General features: G+C 48.3%; 1 protein-coding gene across 1 annotated transcript in view; it reads right to left on the reverse strand.

Annotated features, from left to right (window-relative positions):
• Positions 1 to 20646, reverse strand: part of furinb (furin (paired basic amino acid cleaving enzyme) b) — a gene marked incomplete at its 3' end in the record, with an annotated part of 304944 nt that overhangs the window by 86737 nt on the left and 197561 nt on the right. The window contains exons 7-8 of the mRNA XM_084451106.1: positions 20002 to 20090; positions 15330 to 15502 (exon numbers count right to left, since the gene is read on the reverse strand). Coding sequence (XP_084307232.1) covers positions 15330 to 15502; positions 20002 to 20090 — 262 coding nt within the window. The remainder of the gene's footprint in view (positions 1 to 15329; positions 15503 to 20001; positions 20091 to 20646) is intronic.

Raw genomic sequence — 20646 nt, forward strand, 5'->3', positions numbered from 1 at the left:
TAGCTGGGTGCTTGGCTGACATCCCGGAGTGGATGGCGACACATCCCCTCAAGCTCAACCTGGACAAGACTGAGCTGCTGTTCCTCCTGGGGAAGGGCTGCCTGCACCGGGATCTGGCCGTCACCATTGAAGACACAGTGGTGATGCTGACTTGGACTGCAAGGAACCTGGGTGTGACCCTGGATGACCAACTGTCGTTCTCTGCACATATCACATCCGTCACACGCTCCTGCAGATTCCTGCTCTACAACATCAGGAGGATTCGCCCTTTCCTCACTGATGAAACGGCGCAGGTGCTCATCCAGGCCCAGGTCATCTCCCGCCTGGACGACTGCAACTCCCTCCTTGCTGGTGCCCCGGCGTCAGCCATTAAACCCCTGGAACTTATCTAGAAAGCTGCTGCTTGCCTGGCGTTCAACCACCTCAAGTTCTCCCACAGAACTTCCCTTCTCCATTCCCTACACTGGCTCCCTGTAGCGGCTCGCATCCAGTTTAAAACCCTGGTACTAGCTATAGGAGCCACGTTTAGGTTTATGTCCATATTTGAGTCTAATTTGTGTGTCTGTTACGGAGTCTCAATAATTACAGGCTAGCTACAGTCGGTTATAATCGCGGAAAGTACATCGGTCAGAATGCAGTCAAGTAGTCCTGTATTCCCCCAAGACTTGGGTTGGAAGATTGGTCTTGAGACAGCTGATTAAGTTGATGCTTTTAATGCAATGGTGTGTATGGTTCTGAAACAAACAATACAGGTCCGTGAGTAACAGCTCACTCAGAACAATGCAATAGGCTACGGCAACATTCAACCCGCAGATAAATAATATCAAACGATAAACACTCAGCTAACAGCTCCTAGTCATAAGGGCTAGTACATGCTAGATGTTCTAGAACTCAAATAATTATCCCAAAAACAACTATGCTAAACATCACTTAACACACGTAGCTAGCAACGTACAAGGGCCATTGGGTGGCATTAGCAGCGATGCATTCCGGTAACGGTAGCTTCAAGTTATTAACACTGAATCAGAATTATAACAGTGCAAGTATCTAGTAAGTAAATATTTCCACTTACATATCTCTGAACGCACACACAGCAATGAAGTGGCGATCAACTTTGAAATAATTCTGTGTCCATAAACTTAAGAGTTATACAATCCGACAACTACTAGGCTATATCACACCGTCTTCTTGGACTGACATTACTCAGTGGAGCAGCGCCCCCTAGTGATTGGGCCCCATAACAGCCCATCCCATATAATATTCAGAACAGCCGCCGCCAAATTTGTTTCATCAAATTTGCAGTACCTTCCATCACGATTCATTATCTTCTGGAACAGCTGGGAGTCTGACGAGACGGCTCACAGGTCGGATGTAGGTACGGTCCCTGACTTTAATCTCTGCTGTGCGAATCAGACCATCTGCCCCAGGCAGCACCTTGCTGATCTTCCCGACCGGCCACGATGCTCTGGGCAGTTGAGGGTCTACGATCATCACAACAGTACCCAGCTGCAGAGGGGCTGTGTCCAGCTGCCATTTGGATCGGGTTTGCAGTGTGGGCAGGTAGTGGTGCAGGAACCGTGCCCAAAAGCGGTCAGACAGCACTTGACTGGCTCTCCAGTGACGACGGCCAATCAGCTCTGAGTCATGGTAGACTGCCTGAGGTAGTGACGGGTCTGGCCGCCCCATCAGTAGTAGATTGGGGGTGACTGGGTCTAGGTCTGCCACATCTGATGATACATAACCTAAGGGTTTGGAGTTGAGAATGCCTTCAATCTCAATCAGAGTGGTAGTTGGCACTTCTTCACTGACAACTTGTGAGCCCAGGGTGGCAGTCAGGGCAGCCTTAATAGACCTGATATCTCTTTCCCAGGAGCCTCCAAAGTGGGGAGCACTGGGTGGGTTGAAGCAGAACTTTATCTGGAGCTCTGCCAGCTGGGTTTGTAGTAAGGGATGCAGGGCTTTGAAGGCTTCACTGAGCTCTCTGTCCCCACCTCTGAAATTGGTACCCTGGTCAGAAAGCAGCTCAGCCGGTTTCCCACGACGGGAGATGAATCTCCTCAATGCCATCAGGAATGAGTCAGTATTGATGCTAGTCAGAACTTCAATATGGGCTGCTCTTGTCGTTAGGCATTTGAAGAGCAGACCCCAGCGTTTCTCATTCCGACGACCGACTTTGACCTGCAGGGGACCGAAGCAATCGATTCCCGTTGAGAAGAAGGGTGGCTGCTGCAACCTGAGCCGAGCAGGGGGGAGGTCTGCCATCTTGGGGTTGACTGGTTGGGCTCTCCATCTTTGGCACTCAGGACATGAACGCTGTTCTCTTCTTATAGCCTCACGGCCACGAAGAATCCAGAACTTCCTTCTCAGCTCTGAGAAGAGCCGCTCTGCACCTGGGTGTTTCAGGTCACTGTCAACCTTTCGGATGAGCAACTTGGTCACAGCATGCCTCGGGTCCAGGACTACAGGGTGAAGCACATCGTTTTCCAACACTTGACAGCGCCTCAGTCGACCACCCACTCATATCAGCTCATCAGGCACATCATATTCTGGGGCCAGTGTGATTAAGGAGCTGGATGAAGGAACTGGTTTCCCAGCTGCCAGGCACTGGACTTCCTCGGGGAAGCTGTCTCTTTGGGTGGCCCTCAGGATGCTGAGTTCCGCCTCCTTGTAGTCCTCTGCTGTGAGGGTCTCTTCGATATCAGCGGTTGCCCCGTGAAGGTACCTCGCAGTCGTCTTCACAAGCTCTTTGAAACTGCTAAACTGCTGAGCATTAGGAAGGGGGTTGTCGGTGAGGGTTACTGTGGCAACCAGACAGGTTGTGGGCCTTCGCCGCTCTTCAGCAGTGTCTTCGTTCTGTGTGATTGGGTGCTCCGGCCATTGGTCAGGTGGCAGATACAGAAAGGGAGGCCCGTGGGTCCAGCCATTCACACCTGTGAGATCTGTCAGCATCTTCCCTCGGGTGAGGTCATCTGCTGGGTTCTCTGCTGTTTCCACATAACGCCAGGCCTGGCTGTCCGTCAGCTCCTGAATTTCCGCGATGCGAGTTCCCACAAACACTTTGTAACGGCATGAATCTGACTGGATCCAGGCAAGGACGGTTGTAGAGTCTGACCACATAACCACTCTGGACACCTCCTGTGTGAGCTCCCGGATTAGCAGGTTTGCAAGTTGAGCGCCAGTGAGGGCAGCGCACAACTCCAACTGTGGCATGGAAAGTTGACGCTTAGGAGCCACTCTGGATCGGGTTGTCAGGAAGGCCACTTCCAAACGCCCTTCTGCATCTTCTGTGCGCAAGTATCCCACGCTACCATAAGCATGCTGTGATGCATCACAGAAGACGTGCACCTCCCGCTTACTAGCTGCATGATCCAGGGCTGAGCTGACATAGCAACGAGGCAGTCTGATGTTGTCAAGGTGTTGCAACTCGTCTTCCCAGGCTTTCCAAGCCGTAAGCAGGTCACCAGGCAGCAGAGGATCATCCCACTCCCGCTTCTTATCCCACAACTGCTGGACGAGCACTTTGGCTCTCGTGGTGAATGGCGTGAGGAACCCTATGGGGTCGTATTGACTGGCCAATACCCTTTAGATGTTTCTCATAGTCGGAGGGGAGGACTCCAGCATCCGTGACTTGTATCGCAGCGTGTCTGAATGGCATAACCAGCGCAGTCCTAGGGCAGGTTCCTGCGGATCCATGTCTGTGTGGTTTAACCACTGTTCGCTGGTATCTGACCTGATCTCCTTGGGCAGGTGGCGGATGACGTCTGGCGTGTTGCTTGCCCATTGTCGCAGCTCGAAGCCTCCCTCTGTCAACAGTCCCCTCAGTTTGTCGATGACATCTCTGGCCATGTCTGGAGAAGAGAAGCTCTGCAGCCAGTTGTCCACATAGAAGTGCTTCTCTATAGACTCACATGCTGCATCTCCCTGGGGACTGTGATCATACACATGCTTCTGGAGAGCATGTATGGCACAGCATGGGGAACAGGTAGTCCCGAATGGAAGGACCTGCCACTCATGTACGCTGGGTGGGGAGCCTCTCTGCATGTCACGCCAGAGAAAGCGCAGCAGCGGCCGGTCTTCAGGCAGCAGTCTCAACTGGTGGAACATTCCCTTTATGTCGCTGCTGACCGCAATGGAATGTTCCCTAAACCGCAACAGGACACCCAGGAGAGATGCACCTAGATTTGGGCCTGGCAACAGTTGCTCATTCAGGCTCTGGTCCCTATAGGTGAAAGAACAGTTAAACACAACTCTGTTCTTACCGTTGTGTGTCACCAGGTGGTGGGGAATGAACCAGGACTCCTTAGTGGTCCTCACCTGCTCCTGACTCACTCTGGTGGTATAACCTGCCTTCTCCAACTTCATGATCTCAGTTCGGTAAGCCTCTGCCTTCACTGGATCTCTGCTGAGACGTTTCTCTGTGCCACGCAGGCTGGGTAGTACTGCTTCCTGCTGTACTGTGAGCATGGGCATGTTACTCACACGCAGCAGCGGTGTGGCATATCTGTGTTCTCCCTCCACCTCCACTCTCGTTGTCTTCGCCTCCAGAAGATTAATGGCCTCTTGGTCTCTCCGGAACCTCGTCACCAGCTTCTCACTCCTGTAAGGTAGGGTGTCCAGTTGCCAGAGCTTCTCTACTTGATTGAGGAGTTCAGCTTCTGGGGAGGTGGTGGCCAGGAATAGGCACTGCTGTTGAGGGCTGGACTGGTAGAGAGACTTGACTGGCCCTTGCAGTGTCCAGCCAAGCCTAGTTTTGACCGCAGCTGGGCCCCCGGGTGGACCAAGACGGACAGACTCGATCGGTGTCACCAGGTGAGGGCAGTCTGAGCCTATCAGGAGGAGCGGCTGGGCGTTCATGAACGACTGTAGGGGGAGTGTCTTGAGGTGCTTATATCGGTGCTGGAGTCCCTGCACCGGATAAGAGTGTTCAGCTAGGCCTAGCTCACCTGCAGTGAAGGCACTCTTAATGGTGAAGATCCTTGTCGGCTGACCAGCTGGTGAGATTTTGAAGGTCACTGATGCACCATGTAGCGTTCTCAGGTCTTGCCGTACTGTTCTTAGAGTGAGAGTCTCTGGGGTTCCCTGAAGCTGCAGCATCTGAGCGGCATCCTGAAGGAGGATTGTCCTCTCTGAGCCATCGTCTAGTATGGCATATGTCTCCAGGGTGTGGTCCCCATTTCTGAGTAGAACTTTACTGACTTTCAAGAGGACCTGGTTGCAGCCAGCACGCCGATCCAGGTACAGGACATCCGTCGACGTCTTTACCTCTGCACCTGTATCAGTCTCTCTTGGGAGGGTCCGGAGGTTCACATCATGCAGAGCCTCAAGGTGCTTCCCTTTGCATGTCTTGCATAAGACTTTCAACCGACACTGGGCGGCCGGGTGGTACCGTCCACAGCGCCAGCAGCGGTTGTTGGACTTCACCCATGTAGTCTTCTGCTCCTTGGTCAGTTGCTTGAAGTTCAGGCACTGATCCAGGAAGTGCTGTGTGTTGTTGCAGTAGGGGCAATAGGCTTTGGGCTTATCCGCGGCCTCTTCAGAAGTTGGGACTTCGGCTGGGCATGTCTTGGGGGACGTGCCCTGGGCAGCACCATGCAGCACCGTCGTGGTCCTTTTGCCAGCTCTCACTTCCTTGTCGTGCTCATTCTTAAGCCTGCCGTTCTCTCTTTGAACATTCTCTATCTGGTCAAGCCTGTCTCCGCCTTCCTGGATTACCAGCTCATATTCCAGCCACTCAGCAAAGTCCATCAATGTTGGAACTCCATCCTTACGGGAGTAGAGGTGGCACGGAGATCTTGGGGCAGCTTCCTCATCAACCTTACTACGTGGGACCCGCACTGTAACTCTATGCGCCCTTCGTCGCCCAGTTGCTCTAACATTCCGACAAGAGCTCTGACTCTCAGAGCGAACCTCCTGAACCCTGCTGTGTCGTCTGCCCGAATGGTGGGCTCCTCCATCAGCTCTGCAATCCGTTGTAGTGACAGCTGGTGGGGCTGACCATAGCTCTTGATCAGTGAGGCCATGGTATCAGAGTAGGGGTATCGGGAGTTGCAGTATGAGTCGGCTATCAGGAGGGCCTCTTCGAATTTGAGGTGGTCGCAGAGCACTTGGTATTTAAACCTCTCAGTCGCGTCAGCGGGGAGGATGTTTTCAAGTGCAAGCCTGAGTCTGGCGAGCTCTCTTGGGTCATCACGTGTGAACTTGGGGATTGATGGCTTTGGACCCCTGTATGTCCTCTCTGTGCTACATGGCAGTGGCTCTGACGTAGTTAACCCTTGTATTTGGAGGAAAGGGTTGGCCCCTGCCCTGAGCTGATCTAGTCGGCGTTGGGAAGGTGAAGGTGATCGTGGCACACTGTCGTAAGCATCTGATATCACAGATGAGGCTGGAGACAGATGTGCTTCCAGCCTCTGCAGACGTTCTCTGAGCTCCTCCAACAGATTGGTGGGCTGTACTGGTGGTGCAGGCTGCACCTGTGGCGGCTCTTGGACGTCACTGGGGAATGCTACTGGTGGGGGAGGCAGTGGCCAGTCTCCGTATGGCATATCTCTGTCCCGTGCTGCAGGCAGGTGGCATGGGTTTTGTGGCTGGTGCGGCTGGGAGGCCTGCAAAGGGGCTGGTGGCAGCAGCCAGGCGTCTTGCTCTTCTCTGCTGTGGAGATGACTCTCTTGTGAGTGCTGCAGCCATGCAGGGTTTAGGCTGAGCGGTGCGGGCCCATCCATTTGACGCCTCATGTCCATCATATCCAACTGCAGCCTCATATTATCCTCTTGTAACTGCTGTAGCATGTCCATCACCGCAGATGAGCACTGGTATGACTGTGGTGTGCCTGTATACATAGGCGCTCTGGTACCAATGTGGCTGGGAGACATCTCTGCGATCTCAACTGAGTGCTGAGAATGTTTCATTGGGCGCTGGGGGAGGGGCGTTGTCTCGGCGGATCCCTCTCTCTCTCTGCTCCGGTCAGTCTCCTCTCTCGTGGCGGCCCGTGCGCTGTAGTTTGCAGCTTGCGGTAGGATGTACCCTTCATAATCTCCCATCCATCCTGGTTGGCGCACTTGTCTGCGCGGGCGTACATCTTCACTTGGGGGAATATAAGCCATCTTCACTCCGTAATTATCGATATCCGGCTCGAAGGACCATTTTTTACGGAGTCTCAATAATTACAGGCTAGCTACACTCGGTTATAATCGCGGAGTGTACATCGGTCAGAATGCAGTCAAGTAGTCCTGTATTCCCCCAAGACTTGGGTTGAAAGATTGGTCTTGAGACAGCTGATTAAGTTAATGCTTTTAATGCAATGGTGTGTATGGTTCTGAAACAAACAATACAGGTCCATGAGTAACAGCTCACTCAGAACAATGCAATAGGCTACGGCAACATTCAACCCGCAGATAAATAATATCAAACGATAAACACTCAGCTAACAGCTCCTAGTCATAAGGGCTAGTACATGCTAGATGTTCTAGAACTCAAATAATTATCCCAAAAACAACTATGCTTAACATCACTTAACACACGTAGCTAGCAACGTACAAGGGCCATTGGGTGGCATTAGCAGCGATGCATTCCGGTAACGGTAGCCTACTAGTTATTAACACTGAATCAGAATTATAACAGTGCAAGTATCTAGTAAGTAAATATTTCCACTTACATATCTCTGGACGCACACACAGCAATGACGTGGCGATCAACTTTGAAATAATTCTGTGTCCATAAACTTAAGAGTTATACAATCTGACAACTACTAGGCTATATCACACCGTCTTCTTGGACTGACATTACTCAGTGGAGCAGCGCCCCCTAGTGATTGGGCCCCCAAACAGCCCATCCCATATAATCTTCAGAACAGTGTCAGTGTTCCCCCCCTGTAGGTGGTGAGCGCTCCCGCATATAGGGGTGCATGCAACGCGCAGTATGGGGAAGGCGGGACAGCAGATATCGTCACTGACCTCAGCCTTAGTAGCAGGCACGGCCTCAGGACAAACTATTAATATTTTGTATTTGTTATATTTACTTTTTGTGAATAAACATGACCAAAAAGCAACAGTCGACTCATCCCTGGATCAATGGATTAATGGATGGATTTATTGAAGATTGGAGACAATGTTGAAATGAAGAAAGGCTGTGAGTCCGACAACTGAACCCACACTGAATGTGGTACAAACAATTGAACATTGGGGTAATAGGAAAAAACAATCTTTAGTTTTTGCCACTTCACTAGCCTACAGGGCAATGAAAAACAGCTCCCTCTAACCTCCAGGCAATGGTCAAACCCTACACCCCATCCTGACCGCTATGCTGTGCTACCTCAGGATGACTGGTTTCCCCTGCGGTTGATCGACATGGTCACGGCTCTTCTCTGTCCTGGCCCCGCAGTGGTGGAACGAACTGCCCACTGACGTCAGGACAGCAGAGTCGCTGCCCATCTTTCATCGCAGGCTCAAAACTCATCTCTTCAAGAAGTACTACAACGGTCCTCCCTCTTAAGCACCTATTGTATTTTAGATTGCTATTCTTGAACTTTGCCCTCAGCACTAGATTATGCTCTTTGGCTGTGTGTACACTATGGGTATTTTTAAAATACGCTGCAGATTTCGGCAGCTTATTTTCCATTCAAAGCTATGGGAAAATATAAAAATGCGGGCGGATATTGAAATGCGCTGCACATTAGCACTGTGCGCTGGCCAGAGCGGATTCCTGAAGTTGAAAATAGTTTTTTTGGGGAAAAACTTTTTGAGAAATCTGCTATGACGTGGAGCATATTTTTATCAGACTACCAATCATGACGGAGGTGGGATCGCTGTCGGCCACGGAGGATATCGTGAATCCATAATCGAGTCCGACCAACTCTCTTTTCTTCAGCCTCTAAATAGGCTACAGCCAGAGTAATCTTTCTACTGTACTTTTTGACATGACAGTAAAAGCCCAAAAGTTACAAAGTGCAAGTAAATAATGTAACGGTTGGTTACAAGATAAAACGTAAGGTACAATGTATCGAACTTGGGTTGAGTCAAGAATGTCGTTATAGAAACGAAATACACTTTGTGAGAGACGCATCTCTTTTTCAACACAAAATCCGCTCTGGGTAACTTATCAGCTACATAAAATATCCGCAGTGTGCTCACAGCCTTAGTCACTTGTTTTAGAAAGGAGATGCACTTGTGAATTCTGGCAAGTAGTAGTACATTGGCTTTTCCTACATTAAATTATTATTAGTCGCTTTGGATTAAAGCGTCTGCTAAATGACTGTGTAATGTGATGTAAATACACGCACACACACAGACACACACAAACCTGTACACAAACAAACACACACACACACCCACAGACACACACAGATATACACAGATACACACACACACACAGATACACACACACACACTCACGAAGTGCATAACACAAACACACACAATCACTCACTCTCTCACACACACACACACACACACACACACACACACACACACACACACACACACACACGGGAGTGCACACAAGTCGGCCGTAAATAAGCTGTTGTCCCTCGACTGTGTGAATGTAAAAGTAAAAGATGTAAGAATGTAAGAGTAAAAGTCTGAAAAACTGCACTTGACAGGTGAAGCAAAACCCCCTGTCATCATTTCACTTCCTGTGATGCGTTTCCCCCCCGAGACGCGGCTTTCGGCGGGCGGCATCGCTCTTATTAACCGGACGAAAAAACAACGTCAGTCAATTTACTTCAGCAGGGGGAGACAGAACAGAACAACACCATTACTGAATATACTCTTCTTCACAGTAATTTGTCTGACTGATAAATGAGAGGTTGCCATGGGGGAGGAGCGTGCTGTCTGATCTCTCTCTCTCTCTCTCTTTCTCTCTCTCTCACACACACACACACACACACTCACACTCACACTCACACACACACACTCACACTCACACTCACACTCACACTCACACACACACACACACACACACACACACACACACACACACACACACACAGCCATTATTCAAATAGCAAAAGAAGGAAATTAAGCTGGGCCCTCCATGCTGTAACAACCAGCCAAGGCCGTCGGCCCTCTGGCTCCAGCTGGGGCAGGTGAACACCTGGACACGGCGGCCAGGAGGACAGCTACTGCGCAAGAGAGCGAGACGGAGATATGGAGCCAGATAATGATGAAAAGGGGGAGGAATGGAACATTCTAGACCTGAGAAACAGAAGGACAAAAAATATATGGGTAGAGAGAGAAAGAGAGGGTTGGGTTAGGTTAGAGAGACAGACAAATGAACAGTCCAGCTCACTCTGAGCCTGGCCCAACCCTCCAGCAGAGCCAGAGATGAGAATCCACAGAGGTGGAGGTACTGAACCAATAAGAACAAAACACATCAGAGCTCGCAAACGGGCACGCTGTCGACCTTGCCGCCAAAACCGAAGGGTCGCCTGCCTGGGGATCAACCGTCAGTATGACCGCTACGGGAGTAGTACCAGAGAAAGGTATTAAGAAAAGATCAGTAAAGGTTGACAGGGTCAGTTCAAAGAGGTCTTACACCAGGATTCCTCAGGATGTCTGGAGTAAGATGTCCACTAGGGAAAAGTCAGTCATCCTGGAGGAAAGGAACAGAGAGGCTAAGGCAAGGAGGCTGATAGAGAAGGCCATTAAGACCCAGGTCAAACTAGAACCAGACCAGCCAAAGGTCAAACTAGAACCAGAACAGCTAATCTGGGCCTCCAAACCACTTGATCCTGAGACACCAATCTTTGAACCCCTCACAATTGAGGCGGCTCTTATGGGCTGCTCGCCAGATCCATTCCTGAGCTTTACAGGGGAGGGAAACATAGATCCGAGTCCAGGGCACCTGGTAATTGACCTCCCCTTTGAGGAGGCCACCGAGCCTGTTCAAGGCTGGACAGATGAGTGTATTAACGCCTTGAAAGGGATGATGGCAGATCCTTTCGAATGAAAACCTTTTTGAGTGCAGACCTGAACTGTTGAAGCATGCTGATCATATTGTGCTTTGCTACACGCTTACAGTATGCTTAGAGTACAGACATGCAGACCTGAACACACCAACACACCAAGCAGGACCAGGTCTGGCATGGTGAGAGGACCTACACTCAAACACCCATAGACGAACACACTTCACTCACACAGACATATACAACACTCAAAAGAACATATATGCATATATACGCCTACACATATACATAAACTATATAATTAAGATTTAATAGAAATGTTATTATGTTTAGTTATAAGAAATGATTTGTTTGAAAGTAATATTGTGATAGCATTGATAGAACGAAGCCATAAAGAGTCAACTACAGTATGTTTAGCATGGCTGGTTGTATGTGTTGTCGTAACAACTTGAGACTAAGATAGGCTTGTTGTGAAAGGTTGAGAGGGGAGAAACAGGATGTGGCGGTGGTGAGGCAATCGATCGTCGCACCATACACAGAATCATCGGCTAAAAGGTGTGTATCTCATGTGAGAGCGCCTTTGGCCTTACGGACAGAACGTTCTACCAACTAAACTGTTTTGATAAGCAAATATCGACCACAAAGTGCTAAAAATTAACTGTTGAATTCTAGGGACTTTCTAGAGGCATGTTGAGTGTCTCTATTGGGTTTACTAGGGACTTTTCCATGACGACATGCGGAGATGGAACAAAATGGTGGCTTGGGACTTTTCCATGACGACATGCTGAGATGGAACAAAATGGTGGTTTCCATATATGGTGAGAGGCTGAAGATTCACCGGTCGAGGGTTCAAGGGTGAGAGCAAAGGTATAAAAGAACTCTGTGACTGATAAGTTGGATGAGATGTCTCCACTGCTCGAGCTTCGTCCAACCCTCCAAGCAGAAGATCCGGCTGAGAATCTCCCAGCTCTCCATCAACGGCATCCAGCGGTCGTCCTCCTCGCAGAGAAAGCCTGAACTCCAGACTTGTTGCACTGAAGGACCGTTGCGACCGATACCAACTTCCCCCTCCGACCGGAGGGGCCGCGCCTTGGTGAGAACTGTACTGTAGTCCTTGTGTGAAAGTGAGTGCCTCGGCCGGGTGCTTGCCTTCACCGCCTACGTCCTATTATTCTCTCTCAATCATAGTACATGCAATTATCATGTTTCGTGTTTTGATCTTGGAATTGGTTTTTGAAATGTTTTACCAATTGTGTGTGTACTATTTTGTGTTATTAATCATACGCTCATTGGATAATTAAATTCTTTCTAGATCATATATATATACCTACAATTTACCATGATTTATATTTTGATCCTAAAATTAGTTTTGATTTGGTTTATTGTTTATTAAGATATTATTGTTATGTTCAATTGTGCGCTCATGGCTGGCTGTGTATAATAATTAAATCTTGTATAACCATTTAATCATTTCATTCATTAAAATTTCCTCTAAAGGGACTGCGATTTATTCATTATTATTGGATGTCTTGTAATGTAAAAGTTTAAGCTGTCCAGGCATAACAACTCAAGCTCTTGAAGGTTGATTTTAGACCCAACGTATTGATCCTCCCTTGCAATAAAAGTATACTTATTGCTAACCAACCAACCCGACACTAACAACTGTCTATAAGGAACAGAGCGGTCGTTAACCAGAGTGGTTTACAAGCGGGTGTCTCTCTCTAGGTCACAGAGAGATATCACAGTAGGCTGCAGCAGGGAGAGCTCTGGGAAAGGAGATCGTTAGTAATGATCGGGCGAATCTGTTCGAAATTACCGGTTTAGCTCACACGCTTTGAGCAACTCTCTATGAGGGGTAAATTCCCTGAGAGCTAAAAAGTGTAGATGCATCCTTAGAGATGACTGGTGCTGTATCCCCATAACACCACAGGGGATTCAGGGAGACAATGCACACACACACACACACACACACACACACACACACACACACACACACACACACACACACACAAACACACACACACACAAAAACACACATAAACACACACAAACTCACACACACACACACACACAGGCATAAACACACACACATCCACGCACATACATAAACACACACTTGACCATGCACACACACACGCATAAACACACACACACACGCACATACACATAACCACACACACATAAACACACAAACTCACGCATGCACGCACAAACACACACACACACACACACACACACGCAGGCATAAACACAAACACATCCATGCACACACACATAAAAACACACACTTGACCACGCACGCATAAAAACACACACACATGCACAAACACACACACACACACACACACAGAAACACACACACGTATGCATGCACAAACGCACGTGGCCTGCATTGCAGCTCTGAGGCGGGGGCTCTGGGGGGATGTTGTTCTAATCCCATGCGCCTGCTGAGGCTGGGTCTCAGCATGTCTCCTGATTGGCTGTGAGGCTGGGTCTCAGCATGTCTCCTGATTGGCTGTGAGGCTGGGTCTCAGCATGTCTCCTGATTGACTGTGAGGCTGGGTCTCAGCATGTCTCCTGATTGGCTGTGAGGCTGGGTCTCAGCATGTCTCCTGATTGGCTGTGAGGCTGGGTCTCAGCATGTCTCCTGATTGGCTGTGAGGCTGGGTCTCAGCATGTCTCCTGATTGGCTGTGAGGCTGGGTCTCAGCATGTCTCCTGACTGGCTGTGAGGCTGGGTCTCAGCCTGTCTCCTGATTGGCTGTGAGGCTGGGTCTCAGCCTGTCTCCTGATTGGCTGTGAGGCTGGGTCTCAGCCTGTCTCCTGATTGGCTGTGAGGCTGGGTCTCAGCCTCTTTCCTGATTGGCTGTGAGGCTGGGTCTCAGCCTCTCTCCTGATTGGCTGTGAGGCTGGGTCTCAGCCTGTCTCCTGATTGGCTGTGAGGCTGGGTCTCAGCCTCTCTCCTGATTGGCTGGGGCGTGCCACGGGGCCCCGCAGCTTAATAGGCCTCGCCGTCCTCACGACGACACGCAAGCGACGTCATCTTCAGCCCTAAACCTAAACCTCCTCAGCTCTAACCCTAACCCTCCTCAGCCCTAACCCTAACCCTAACCCTCCTCAGCCCTAACCCTAACCCTTAGGGTTAGAACCCTAACCCTTAGGGTTAGGGCTAACCCATCCCGTCTTCTGTGACAGCGCGCCACCGCTTTCCCAGGCTCCCCTACGCAGAAAAGATCACCGTGCGAACGCGGAACAGACGTTCCCTAAACGGGAGGGTCCCCCGCTGTGCTGCCGCTAGCCCATTATCTCCCGCCATCTGCCGTTAACGAGATTCGGGCTGCGACGCGTGAATGATGTCCCCCCCCCCCCCTCATCTACATCCCGCTCCGCGTCAGCACTTCTGCTCATGTCTCTCTTCCTCTCCTCCTCTGGTTTCTCTCCTCCGCCCACCGGCGCGTTAATATAGGGGGACGCCATCGTTAACCTTAGGATTCCACTGATCCATCTACTCTTTCTCTCCATCAAAGCCAACGGGCCCTCGACGCCCCCGGGTCGCCGTTCATCCCGCTCTACTGCCCCCTTCACCCCCTCCCTCCCTCCCAACCCTGATCTCAACTCTCCATCTCCGGAATTGCTGGATATCCTGTTAACCGGCTGGCTGTGAGTAATAAGAGTGGCTGACCTTCTCTGGACACCAGAGAACACGCTGGCGCCAGCGATGGCAGAATACGAGTGCAGCAGGCGATCTGGGTTTCCCCATTTGCCCCTCCTCAGGTGCATTTGTGTGAATCCAGCAAAATGAGCCTGGAAGTAGGTGGAGCAACTCACGGCTGCGTTAGGAATTACAGTTCATATGAACAATAAACAATAGTTTAGTACTATTAGTGCTTCTGTAGCCTCCAGGAAGGTGAGGGTCCGTGAACCCTTCAGATCTGACGTGTCCCTGCTCTCTGGGAGAAACATGGAGTCTGACGGGCCTCAGTCTACGGGCTGTGTTTCCACGTACCACATCAGGCACCTTGTGTGTTGAGACACACACACCAACACACCCCCAGGAGCTGCTGGAACACACACTTCACTCAACGTGGTGTTCAGTATATCCCTCAGTAGTTCCTGTTCATCAGTATTCTGGTTATGAGTGTTCAGTTTCAGAGTTCCAGGGAGGGTATTAGATCCTGCCCCCTGCTGTGGGGTATGAAACAGTCCTGGATGTTGTGGAAATGTTCCGTCTACTTAGCCTTTGTCCTGAGAGCACAGCGTGTTCAGGGCTCTGAATTCCAATCAGCAGAACACGCTGTGTTTATGGGGGCATGTGGCCACGCTGTGTTTATGGGGGCGTGGCCACGTCAATTACAGCGCACAGAGCTGCTGTGAGGCTGGAGAGAGAGAGAGAGAGGCGGGCATATGTGTGTGTGTGTGTGTTTAGCGCTGACCTCTGTGACCCCTCTCAGGAAGGCCTCCTTGGCCAGCTTGGCGGGTCCATCCACGGTCTTGCCGTCGTCCTCGGGGCCCCAGCTGGCGCTGTAGACGTGGATGTGCTGAGGGTTCAGGCTGAGGGAGTGGGCCTCCACCACGTCCGTCACCTCCCCGTCCAGCATGCGCACTCCTGCAGGAGCACACGCACGCACGCACACACACACACGCGCACACATGCACGCACACACACACAGCACACACACACACAGAGGCCATTGTAAAGTGCTTTGTCCGATAAGGTAGAAAGGCACTATATAAGTGTAGTCCATTTAATGAGATGTTTGACCTATACTCGTTACCGAGCTGCTACTTGTAACCGCGATATTTTCCTGCTGTACAGTATGATAATCTCTTTCTGACTGAGGTTAACTGAGATGGCTGTTGAATGACATGCTTGTACTGTTACTGAGCTGAGATCTGGGACCTCAAGAGCTCTAAGAGGTTTTTCTCATTGAGGTAAAAGGATTTGAGGATACGCTCAGTTAACTCATTTACAAGGCTGTTGCACCCAATGACATGTTTGATGATTGGTCACCAGTAGAGATGTAGCGGTATGAAGATTTCACATCATGATTAATGACAAAATGATTATGTTTATCAGTATTATCGTGGAATTGTTCAAATGTGCTGAACATGTTCAAAAGCTACTGATATTCTAATAGAGAAGGTAACACACACCAATTATACTTGTATGAGGTGTGGATTACTGGAACTGTTAACTATAAAAGAAAGAAAGTGTTGCACACTCCAGGCTCCATACGCATACGTTGAAATGAGAATGTCGTTTTGGGCGTGTGGCCTTCTTCAGATTCAAACAATAGTGACCCAAGTGCTGGCCTATATGGTAACTAGTGGCACACCTGCTGGTGATAGCAATCAATCTCATCAAGACTCGTATTGCTGAACACAGAAGCACTATCAGGTGCAAGAATATGAACTATGCAGTAGCAGCACATTATGTTGAACCCAACCACCCTATCTCCTCTTTAAGATACATCGGTATTGAAAAAGTATCACTCCCTCCTGGAGGTCACTTGGATCTTTTTCTTTCCAGGAGAGAACATTATTGGATCCACCACCTGAGAACTCCTCTCCCCATGGATTAAATGTGGACTATGACTTGAGATGTTACCTGTGATGCACTTTCTGTAAAGTTGTTTGTTATGTAACCTTTTACTAGATATTTAGATATAAGTTGTGTATGATGACTCCTTTGAGAACTGATGTTTTAACTTCTCTGAATATCTATTAGTAACCTCATGTAATTAATGAAACAACATGTTTGTTTTTTTTACTTGTATAATGGAATTTTATGGACTGGCTGGAGCAGCTTTCCTATTTGTGTGTGATTTGATTGGCTGTAGTTGCCTTCCTGTTTGTGATTAGTGAGATTGGCTGCGTTCCGAATCGCATGCTTCTACTTCTTACTACCAGTACCTACTACAGCTGCCCTTAGAAAGTACGTACTTTGCAAGCAGTAGGCATCCAATTGGGACATACTACCTTGTCATAACATTGCGCCTTGAAATTTGCCCACATCCGTCGCTGTCCATAACGCGACATTCGTCTACAGCTACGTCTACGACCATAGACATATACACTAGACGCCACATTGACGTTGATTTGATTGCTGCCGGACGAAAAATGCGGCCGCCATCTTGGTCCGGTACGGAGCTCTGCGAGTAAATTAGTGATGAGTCGGTCGCGAACGATACGGCTCTATGTGCCGGCTCTTTTAAGTGAACGATGATAAATACATAGTTGTTAGCTGATAGATACAACTAAAACTGTTGGATGCTGCTGTTTTGCATTTTGTAATTTTTTATTTTATTTATTTATTATTTATGTTATTTGACTGTTATGGATACACCCCGCAGTGGTGGAATGAACTGCCCAATGATGTCAGGACAGCAGAGTCGCTGCCAATCTTTCACCACAGGCTCAAAATTCACCTCGTCAAGAAGTACTACCACAATCCGCCCTCTTAAGCACCTATTGTATTTTATATTGCTATTCTTGCACTTTGCCTTCAGCACTAGATTATGCTCTTAGTCACTTGTTTTAGAAAGGAGATGCATTATGCTCTTAGTCACTTGTTTTAGAAAGGAAAAATAGTAGTACATTGGCTTTTCCTACTTTAAATGCAATTATTGTAAGTGACGCTGGATAAAAGCGTCAGCTAAATGACTGTAATGTGATGTCATGTAATGTAGATAAACATGCACCTTACTAGAGGTTTAGATTTTTATTATTGGGGGCCAAGCAGCGCAGCTGCTGCAGCACCCATTGTGTTTGTACGTTTTGTTCTTTCTTTCTTTCTTTCTTTCTTTCTTTCTTTCTTTCTTTCTTTCTTTCTTTCTTTCTTTCTTTCTTTCTTTCTTTCTTCTGCCATGGGAGTCTATGGCAGCCTATAGAACCGTATGGTCAAAAGTTGTGAAAATCGCACACTCATTTGGGACAGTGCCCTGACCCTCCTCACCAAGTCTCAGGTCCACACCTCGCCCTCTCTAGCGCCACCAACGTGTCAAAGTTGGAGGTGCATTTATGCATGCAGCATTTCTTCAGCAAGTCCAATTTTCAAACTTCAGGTGTCCTTCAATTCCTTGGCTCAAGCCGGATTCAACACACGTCATTGTGGCCATCTTGGATTCTCCGCCATTTTGAATGACGTGCAAAACCCTTAAAATGTATCTGCACAAAACCCGGTATACACATTCTCTAGACCATTGTCCACAAAAGTTGTACAGGGATTTTTGATTATCCATTGCATTCGCTCGTGACAGCCAATCAAAATTGGCAGAAAAGCTGCAAAACAGGAACTGGGGTCATATCTCAGTAATGTTTTAATCTATCAAAACCACAATTGGCACACTCATCCGGGACACACCCATGACATCTGTCACCAAGCCTCATGTTGACATCTCATGCACTCTAGCGCCACCAGCGTGTCAAAGTTGGAGTTGCGTTTATGCCAGTAACTTTTGAACTGTATGTCCAATTATTACTTCATTTTTTTGATTGCAGAATGCAAGGAACACTTTTGGTCTTCTGCACAATTTCACCAGTTTTAGAGTGGTGACGGGCGCATTTTGGAAAAAGTCACACATTTTCTAAACTGCCATCCCTCTTTCAATTGTCACAGCTCATACACATATTATGTATCAAAACATTCACACAACTCTTGGGATTCCTAAAATCAAAAAAGCTAAGCTCTCCGATGTATATGTATATATATTTCACTGTGTGACAGTTCGAACGACGACTCCCCCCTCCATTGAAAACAATGGAGCTACGCTCTAGAAAATGACAGAATCAGTGTCGAGTTTCTAACTCATCACCTGTCCGCCACTTACGATTTGATAATAATTTATTGTCAGCAAGCTGAAATTTGTTTTGCATGGATGGACTTCTGAAGACCGAAGGACATATTATACATGGAAATGTTCGCGTGATGTCTGGATTCTGAAGAAGTAAATAGTTGAGCTATGCTATGTATACTTTTCGCCATGTGCCAATTTAAACGACGACACCCCCCCTCTCACTCCACCGAGAGGAAGCGAAAGCTGACATGGCTTGTGCACTAGGGCGAGTCGCTTTTGCAAGATCTGTCGTAGCACAGCGGGTAGCGCATCAGTCTTGCAAGCAGTGAGTTCAGGGTTCGAGTCCCGTTCATCCAAAAGGCATTCTTATAATTATTGTAATTATGCTGCCATGGAAGTCAATGGCAGACAACAGAATCGTTGTCGGTCGCTGCTGTCAGTTAAAAGTTGTGAAATTTGGCTCACAGACCAGGGACTGTTCTGTGTCTCTTGTTTAGAGTATGTAATATGTGTGTATTACAAATGTTTGCCATGTGTGGGATGCATTGCATCTTTGAGTGTGTCATGGGTCACACCTTTCGAAACATTAATAACTTAATGGCGTGTTTCACTTGTTGTCTTTGATGCATTGGTCGCGCGTCCAGCTTGGCCCCCACATTGCTGCTTGCAGCTATATTTTTATTTATTATTTTAATTGGTTCAAGTGTTTCATTACTCCCGTTCTTGCTTTACTCCTTGCACGTTTGTATTCTATTGTATTATATTATATATATTATAATATGATGAGCTTGCTCTCAATGACCTATCGATAATATGTAAAGATTGATTATACAACGGTATAGATCCGGTCCATTGTCTCTATTGGTTAGTTTGCATTCCAGCCGTGGCGATAACCACGATGGCCCCACGCTAAAATGGAATGTTCGCACATCTTTTAATATCAATCCACCTCTTATTAGTAGCCGAAAATAACTAATGTTAGCCGTGCTGTAGCATTGTCGTTGCCTGGCAACGTTCCCTTTTTCAGCAGAAGTATCTGCAAATGATTAACAAATAGTTCCATTAAAAATACATTTATTTAAAGTTCGTATTGTCTTTCTTTTTGAAATATTGACGGATAAATGCGGCAACCGTTGTACCAAAGCATTATGGAACTCGAAGCCGTGGGATGGCACGGATATCGCCACGGCTAGCAGGGTGTAACGGCACTCCGCTGCGTGTCATGCCTAACCACTCCCGCTAGCCATGGTGATATATCCGTGCCATCCCACTGCTTCTCGTTCCATAATGCTTTAATGAACTCACTCACCTCCGATTCTGGCGTTGTAAGCCATGCCCACGCCGCAAACCCCGTTGTTGGCCGCTGCGGCGACCTCTCCTGCACAGCGCGTTCCATGCCTGGAGAAAGACGGGCAGGAAATAGAATTAAAAAAACAAACAAAACAAATCCAGGGAGCAGAGTAGTGTTAATGTTGCTAATGTTGCTTACCCATCAGTGGTCTGCACCAGCTGACCAGAATACATTCCTAATAGGTGAAAAAACTACAGTACCTGGCAATAAAACTGATTCTGATATCTCATCTGTTGATATGAACAAGTCCGAATGAAGAGGGTGCAAAAAGTAGAGCCATCACGCTGGTTGAAAACCCTGTATCTCTGTGTGAGCCCAATGCTCAGGCCCCCAGAGGAACACAGATCACTGTGAATTATTCACGGAGGACTGCATTAAAGATTGAGTGCCGCTGCTTCTCATATTGATCATGAGCTGTCTGCCGCCGCACACCCACACACACCCAGACACACACATTCACACACCGACACCCACACACCCCCATACCCACCACACATACTATTGAACTTGCTTTATGAACCACAAATGTTGCACTCTGCACTGTTCCCCTGTGACTACTCACACACCAACACACACACAAACACACCAACACACACACACACA

This window comes from Borostomias antarcticus, assembly GCF_949987555.1.
Source record: "Borostomias antarcticus genome assembly, chromosome: 16".
Classification (NCBI taxonomy): Eukaryota; Metazoa; Chordata; class Actinopteri; order Stomiiformes; family Stomiidae; genus Borostomias; species Borostomias antarcticus.